Genomic DNA, 8,328 nt, shown 5'->3' with positions numbered 1-8,328 from the left:
CACAGTTTCGATTTGACCACGGTACACGATGATTTCTAATAGAATTTTTATTTATTTCCTAATTATTTTATGGAATTTTCAATGTGTAAATTTGTATGATATTTATCAAGATGAAATTGAAAGTTTGAGCGAGTTGCCTATGGATAAATTGATCAAAATCAAATCATCGATTAAACCAATGTTGGGTTAGTAATAAATTAAAATATATTTTTATTGTAATAAGATAAATGTACCGTTGACAATTTACAAAGAAAAAAAATAATAATCACACATATTTTAAATAATTAATGAAAAATTTCGACTCTCCTTATAGTTTTTAATAATAATAATATATTTCTATACAATATATATATAAATATTACATTAATAATTGATACATCGTACGCGTGTATTACTGTGGATTTGCAAATATTGCTAATAGAAAAATAAATAAAAAATAAATATTTTTTTTTCACCATAAAAAGTACAAATTGAGTATCATTAAAAAGTTTTGATATCGAGTTGTTAATCAAATGATTTTCTAAATAACAAAATAATTATATTTTATTAAGTTACCTTAATATTTGATTAATCGTTAATTTAATGTTATTACTTTTCGTAACACATTTTTATTATATATACGAAAAAAATTAAATTAAACGAATACAATTAAAATTCCTATAAAAAATTTTGTTATTAAAAATTAAACATCTTTTTTTTTTTAATAAAATTCACACCACACACACACACAAACACACTTTCTTTCACAAATGGAATTAATTCGTTGACAATAATATGTGAAATAAATGAATTTCAGAAACATCGATGATGGTTAAGAAATTTGATCAACCGGAAGGAAGAATAAAATCGACATTACCAATAGCAATGCCGTTGAAAAGAAATTACAAATTACCCAAAAGACGTGGCGATCATTACGAGGAAAAAGGGAAGGACACTAAAATATCAAAAATATTTCAATTAGCTGTAACGGCACTTTCGTTCTTGGCATTTGGCGGATATCTTTTGACATTGATCATAACCGCGATTAGAAGAAATTCTAACGCGGCTAATACTGGAAATGTAATCGTATTGTCGGTAAATTTCTTATATCTTCCTATTATTTATCTTTTTATTTTCATATCTTAATCGCAAATAATTTTATTGACACAAATATATTTTCATTCTTTCTTTTGGTTTTGTTTTTTTTTCTCCCATAGAATTTGCAAACTTCACAAAACAATCAACGATTCAAGAGAAACCTATTGATTTACGATCCTGTGGAAAATCATTTTCAAACTGACAAACTTTATCATGGAATGATCATGTTGTCGCGTACTTGCGCGCGTTTCGAACGTTAAACGAAAAAAAAAAACAAGAAAATCATTTTTTTTTTTTCATGTATAATATTTTTTCTTCACGTCGTATGATAATAAGTTTGTTATTTAAAAAAAAATAAAAATAAAAAAGAAGATTAGAAAAAATAATAGATAATATATATATAGTATTAAAAGACAGAGAACAATATAAAGGTAATAGTCAAATATATAAAGTATAATAAGCGTGTGTTTCTAAAGTATGAAAGCTATCGAATTGGTGATTCTAATCGACTACTGAATCGAAGCTTTGATTATCACAAATCCGGTGGTGGATCCTCGAAAATCCTAAAACCTAATAAAATCGAATAGAGGACCACGATGTGTACATATCTTCGAAGAATATTCTTGGCGTGTGGGTTGAGGCTGCTTCAAACATGGCTCTTCAAATAAACACCTAAGTGACTGTATACTCTAAAGGCCCACGTAGAAAGATAACCATATGGCTACCACCGGAGGTATCATAGACGTCTCTCTAATATTTTCTTCCTTTTCCTTTTTTCTTTTCTTTTTTCTTTATTATTCCAATATCCTCCAATTACGATCATTATCAAAAAACAAATATATATCTATATATATACATTAATATTATTTTTACAATATTTTTCTATTTCATTGTTTCAAATTGGTTCACTTATACGCAAATACAAACGTATCACGTGTGTATATGTGAGTTATATTCAATTTATCATTAATAAATAATTTATGATCTTATTATAATGAAATTAATCATTGTAAACATTTTGATAGATCATCATTATACTCATCGTGATTGTTGTTATTATCATCATCATCATTATCATCATCATCATCATCGGTTTTGGAATAAGAAGGAGTTTTCAAATAAGCCACGCCTACATCACTTTCGTTAACCAATCACAGATAAACTCTTTAAGAAGCTGACTTGAAATTTTTCAACTCTTCAGGAAAATCTGGCTTCTCTTACTCCGGCTAAGTTAAGCAAAGCAAAACGTTAGGATACCCTTTATGCACTTTCATTCAGTGATCATAATCTTTTCGTGCGTGATTAATATATTTAAAAATCGATGTTCATTTAACAGATTAATCCTAATCATTTTATTATGTGTTAAATAGTGATGGAAAAGATTGATCGTTTTTATCGATTTCGTATGATTGTAATTAAATTATTTTAAAACTATGAATACCGAGAATACTAATAATATTTTGGATAAAGTTAATCGTCCTAAGGTATTGAAATTTGGCGTTGAACGTATTTTATCCAATGAATTTTCTTCGAAGAGAACAGGTGAGAATATTAATATTTATCATTAATAAATCAATTGAAAATTTTCATTACAGATACAATCGTATCGAATAATAATTACTAATTTCATTTGTTAAATTGTTAGTATTACTCCTACTTTTTCTTTCATTTTTGAAATTATACTTTGAATAGTTCTCTTTTTTTTAGTAGATATTCTAATGATAAACTTTTTAATTAAAATATTAAAATTATAAACGTAATATTAATTATTATTGATATATATAATCAGATATTATAATTAAATTTGTATTTATTAAATTTTGTTGAAGTAAATAACACATCTCAACAACCAAACATATTACTAATTTTTTTAATTTTTCTAATTATATTTTATAAACATTTTATTGTTTCTGAATAGTTTTTCTTTAGTAGATATTCTAATCATAGATTTTTGAATTATAATAGTAAAACTATAAACATAATATTAATTATTATTGATATCTATAATTGAATATTATAATTAAATAACAGAAACTAAAGAAAATTTATTAGTGTAATAAAATTTTTAGATTATATATATCTTTAATAATAAAAATAATGAAAAAATTATAAATTAATATATATAAAAAATTAAATTACTTTTATTCGTAATGTCCAAAGCAATACGTCCAAATCCAACATCGATGATTCCATCACAAGATATATTGAGACCATTGGCAGTACAATTTTCTACCGTAACATGTCCTTGTCCCGGAAGTTGTACAAGTTGCAATCTTCGTACAAGTTCCGTTTATCCATTCGGACAAACTCCGATTGAGACTCAAACAACGATGATTAATTATCAAAGAAATCATTCCGACAATTATGGAAATTTATATAGACCAGCTGCCATTCGTGCTATATCAAGAGGTAAAAGAAAAACAAAAAACACAATTTATTTTATTACAAAATTCATTATTATTATTTTATTCCTATCCCTTCCTCACCTCTTATTCTCCTTTCTCTTTCTATTTTTTTTCTTTTAATCAACGAAGAAATAAAAATCCTAATTAAAGTACATACATCGTGTAAGATCAGGATTACGTCATTAACAAATGCCACCATATGGGTTTGTTTGAACCACGTTTTGGTTTTCCTAATAGCAACCAAGTAGAAAACAAAAAGGAAGGAAGGAAGGAGCAAGGAAGAAAGAAGCAAGCAACTAGGGCAAAATATTTATGCGCCAATGTATTCTCGTGTTTCCTGTCTGTGTTTAAACGACATCTTAAGTGGCACCGTGCGTTTACAACGCTTATAAACAGCGGTTTAACCGCTTGTCTTTCATAGCTTTATAGTTTCAACCTTTCGGTGGCATCTATGTGCTTTTCTGCAGCCACTTTTCTACAGAACCAACTAACCAACCCTCCCCCTATCCCCTACCCCTTACCACCTACCCTCTTACACACCCTCCTCTCTTTCTCTCTCATTCTATCTTTTTCTCTCTTTTGTTCGAATATAACATCGACATGAGAGAGAAAAAGAAGTGGGAAAAGAAAAGGGGGAAGTAAGAAGGGGGGGGGGAATGAATTTTAAACATCCTAAGTGGGTTTAAATTAGAGACTTATTTAGACTTTTCATTTTTTTTTCTTTTATTCTTTTGTATTCTTTTTTTATTACATCTTCGAGGAAGAAATAAAAGTTAGAAAGATGGAATGGAACGTTTTCTCCTTTTTTTTTTCTTGGCGGGAAAATATATATTGGACGTATTTGAATTTTTTTCTTATTTTTTTCTTTTTTTTTCTTTTTTTTCTTTTTTTTCTTTTTTTTTTGTTTTCTTTTCGAAGAATACCAATAGGAATCCGAGAATAGGTTATGCGAAATCTTAAAAATATCTATCAGGCGTTACGGATATTTTCAGAACTATGTGTAAATAATTTTCGGACGGCTTTGTTGTTGCATACTTTTTATCTCATAAAATGAATTGTAAATTAAAACCAACATTTTTTTCTAAACTTTACTAAACTTTTTTTTTATTGATTTTATTCAGTGACAAGTACGGCGGCATCATCGAATATCGTCAACAACAGTATGGAAACAAATGCTAGAAGAAAAAGATCATGGTCCAGAGCTGTGTTTAGTTCGTTGCAAAGGAAAGGCTTAGAGAGGAGATTTTCATTGCAAAAATATATCACCAAACCCGACAGAAGACAATTGGCTGCTACCTTGGGACTAACAGATGCTCAAGTATATTACTTTCTTTTATTTTATTTTTTTTTTTTACGAATGATCAACAAATTATTCTCAATCATTTTATCTCGTCGTATCTTTTCAGGTCAAAGTTTGGTTTCAAAATCGTCGAATGAAATGGCGACACACCAAGCAAGGTGAAAACAATAATTCATCTATAACCGATCCGGACTCGACTCAAAAAGAAATCCCAACAAAAATTGTACAAAACACAACTACTACGAAAATTGTCGAAGGAAAAACTGTTCTTTCCGAAGACGAGGAAGATATCGAGATACAAGTTGACGTATAATAATAATAGTAATAATAATAATAATAATAATAATAATAATAATAATAATAATAATAATAATTACGATCGAAACAATTATTTGTTAGGATGAACATTTTTTTCTACTCTTTCTTAACTTTATTTCGACCGATTTAAGAGACGTACATCTCAACGATACGAAAACATTTCCTTAGAGAAAAGGATTAATTTAACTTAATAAAAGATAAATAATAATTAAAGGTTTTGAGTTAGAAAAAAAGAAAGTTAGAAAAAGTATGAAAAAATAAAATTTTATTGCAACTCTCTCTCTCTCTCTTTCTTTCTCTTTTTTTTTATAAATAATTTAAAAATCTTTATACAGATCGATGTAAATATATAGTTTTTTTTTTTTACAATTGTGTATGAGGTGTTATCTATCACCGAGGGGCACGTATTTAGTTCGATAATTTTATCACTAGATGGCATGGCATGTATAAAGTGTTGTCTACCACCAAGGAGTAAACTTTTAAAATTCAATTCCTGATCTATCGTAATATGATTATTGATCTATACCAGTGGTTCCCAAACTTTTTTGTCTCTTCGCCCCCTTTCTTGAGAAAATATTGCTTATCGCCCTTTTGAAAATTCACCTGTGGTCCGCATCACTTACATGGGGGCGATATCGTCCACTTTGGGAACCACTGATCTATACAGACGATATTAATTTAAAAAATCACAATCTTAATAGAAAATATTACACGTTTTTATCTTCAAAGACGCAAATTATTTTTTCTAACAAATTGATAGGTTCATCTTTGGTAGATATAAAATTATTAATAGATTTTTCAGTAGTTTCGATTATAAAATCCTCCAAGACAGTTTTTAACATTTCCAGATCAAATAAACAATGATTTTTACCGTATTGGTATTTATTAAAGGAAGTCGCTTTAATTTTATCATTAATAAAATCTAAACGTTTCTCAGCGATGAAAGAAATGAAAGAATAAAATTGTTTGTAATTCATACCGTGATTAATTTCCAGTAGTAGTTGACAATGTTTAGGCCAATCATCCATATCCTTAACATCATCGACTTCTTTCATAATGGAAATCAAACTTGTTTTTAAATGCAGCCACATGATGTTTATATTACATCCATTGATCCAATTGTGATTAATAGAAATAGTATCTTCCTATTGAACGATTTGTTTAAAAAATAATTTTAAACGATTTGCATATGTGCATATAGAAGAATATATATATATACAGAAAAATCCGTACCAAATTCCAGACTTGATGATGCCATCCAGATGGAACAAACATAATTTCACCAGGTTCTTGTATTACTTCTATATATTTAACATTTTTCTCATCGTAATTTTTGTATAACTTACGATTCTTAAGATCATCAGAAAATACATCGTACACCAAGTTACCGTGCACGTCATAAAATTGCTCTTCTTCTTTTGGCGGAATGAATAACCAACGTTTTCTACCAACGATATTGGCAGACCAGCTGTAAGATTGGAAGACGTCTTTGTGCAACGGCGTCCTGGAAAATAAAAAAAACCCAAACGTTAATTAAGAAATGATGTGTGTTATAAGAAATATAAAATATATTATTTAATTTACCACGTTCCCTTTGGTCCCATATAAACAAACATATAATCATCATTTAATTCTTGCTTAGCGATGAAATATTCATTCAACCAATCAGAAGCAAAGTAATAAGGTACTTCGTAAAATTTAACATGCTTGAATTCTTGAGAACAATGCCAATCCTTCAGATACAAAAGCGGCATATCGGCAATATAATCCTTCTCTTTATACTTAACCCAATATTCCATAAAATCTTCCATTTTCATCTTTTTCTTAAACTGAGAATTGTAATATTTTGCTTGACAATCATATACAGGTACCATTGTACGACCTGTTAAATGATTTAAAAAAAACACTTTAAAAATTATGAAATAAGATTTAAACAAATAAATAATATAAATTATTATCTGTTTAATAATAAGATAACAATATTATTATTAAACAGATAATATACATTTTACAGGTTTATTTTTATTTATAAGCAACATTGAATGCCATTTACCGAACATTTTGGTGAGATATTCAAAATTTGGCGCGTCTCCTGATACCCACAGATTCCTACATGGCCAACCAGAGGTAACGGTTGAATTGAAGATGCATGGTTGATTTTTAATTAAATAATTTTTAAAGAATTCTTCATACGTTAAATTATCATCAACTTTTTGAATCGATTCAATCATTGAAAGATTTTCATTATTTGATGGTACTTCACTTTCCGTTATTTCGATTAATTGAAACATTATTTACATCACACTCATCTAATAAATATTATAAATTATTGTAACACACCTGCTGAGATAAATATCTATAAAAAAAAAATAATATTAAGCATTTAGGAAGATATTCTTAGAAAAAATAAAGAAATATTAAATTTATAATTATAATAAATAACGAAACATATATTAAGAAACAATACCAGAACTAAAGGACCACTTTTTTCTTGACACCATTAATTTCAATAAACGCACAGTCAACAACGATAAGGATGAATTAGGAAACATTTTCAACAGTGTTTGTACAACGTACCAAAAGTTCGATTTTTTAACAAATCAATATCTATTACCTTATATATATATATATATATATATATATATATATATATATATATATATATATATATATATATATATCTATCTATATATAAGAAAATAAGAAAATTGATCCGAGTAAATAAAAGGTTAGAATAGAAATGAATGATCAGCAGATAAAAGGAGACTCGCCAACACTACTGCCATCTGGTAATGAATTATTTTTAGACAGGAATTTTTCAATTTTGAAACTAAATCGTTCGACACTATCTTTTCAAGTTTGAATTAATAATAAAACAATTTTAAAACATGTTCTACACTTTAATTAAGAAGGTTATCGACCGGTAGTATATGCCAAAGAATCAATCTAACAATTATCTTTACGCTAGGAATGAAATTACTTCTTAAAATTCACTCACAAAGCGTCAAAGTATCGTTAAAAATGTATCTAGAAATAATTAGCAAAGGTATCAATTTTCTTAGAACGCGTTTTGAACTATGGAATAGCAGATTAAATAATAATGACGGTATAGACACACTTCGTGTTTGAATAGAGTTTAAAATGAATTTTAAATATAAGAAGAAGTCACGCGAGACGATGTAGAAGTATTTTATAATTATAAGACAGTCTTTTGATCGTATCGATAGG

General features: G+C 27.7%; 3 protein-coding genes across 5 annotated transcripts; 2 read left to right on the top strand and 1 right to left on the bottom strand.

Annotated features, from left to right (window-relative positions):
* The first annotated feature begins 20 nt into the window (after positions 1-20).
* Positions 21-1,359, top strand: LOC107069499 (uncharacterized). Its single transcript, XM_015326868.2, has 3 exons — positions 21-185; positions 797-1,074; positions 1,197-1,359. The coding sequence occupies exons 1-3, from the start codon at positions 29-31 to the stop codon at positions 1,335-1,337; spliced, it is 576 nt and encodes a 191-aa protein (XP_015182354.1). The 5' UTR covers positions 21-28; the 3' UTR covers positions 1,338-1,359.
* Positions 1,360-1,432: 73 nt separating this feature from the next.
* Positions 1,433-7,758, bottom strand: JMJD4 (jumonji domain containing 4). Of its 3 annotated transcripts, XR_016176415.1 has the most exons (7): positions 7,568-7,758; positions 7,154-7,456; positions 6,685-6,982; positions 6,334-6,604; positions 6,080-6,245; positions 3,217-3,474; positions 1,433-2,303 (listed from the first exon to the last, which is right to left on the bottom strand). XR_016176415.1 is itself a non-coding variant. In XM_089172056.1 (6 exons), the coding sequence occupies exons 2-6, from the start codon at positions 7,389-7,391 to the stop codon at positions 5,716-5,718; spliced, it is 1,017 nt and encodes a 338-aa protein (XP_089028182.1). In that variant the 5' UTR covers positions 7,392-7,456; positions 7,568-7,758; the 3' UTR covers positions 5,349-5,715. The 3 variants fall into 3 exon arrangements, 2 of the variants coding, with proteins under 2 accessions (XP_089028182.1, XP_089028181.1); XM_089172056.1 differs by lacking the exons at positions 1,433-2,303; positions 3,217-3,474 and adding an exon at positions 5,349-5,759; XM_089172055.1 differs by lacking the exons at positions 1,433-2,303; positions 3,217-3,474 and having other exon boundaries at positions 5,349-6,245.
* On the top strand, positions 2,298-5,171 carry LOC107069498 (H2.0-like homeobox protein). The gene is made up of 4 exons (XM_015326867.2): positions 2,298-2,619; positions 3,238-3,486; positions 4,604-4,800; positions 4,889-5,171. Exons 1-4 carry the CDS (start codon positions 2,511-2,513, stop codon positions 5,093-5,095), a joined length of 762 nt encoding a protein of 253 aa, XP_015182353.1. The 5' UTR covers positions 2,298-2,510; the 3' UTR covers positions 5,096-5,171.
* Positions 7,759-8,328: the final 570 nt, after the last annotated feature.

This window comes from Polistes dominula, unplaced genomic scaffold (genome assembly GCF_049000335.1).
Source record: "Polistes dominula isolate Pdom_NZ unplaced genomic scaffold, Pdom_raw_medaka contig_73, whole genome shotgun sequence".
Classification (NCBI taxonomy): domain Eukaryota; kingdom Metazoa; phylum Arthropoda; class Insecta; order Hymenoptera; family Vespidae; genus Polistes; species Polistes dominula.
Note: the sequence above shows the minus strand (reverse complement) of the source record. Positions and strands in the feature narration are given on the sequence as shown.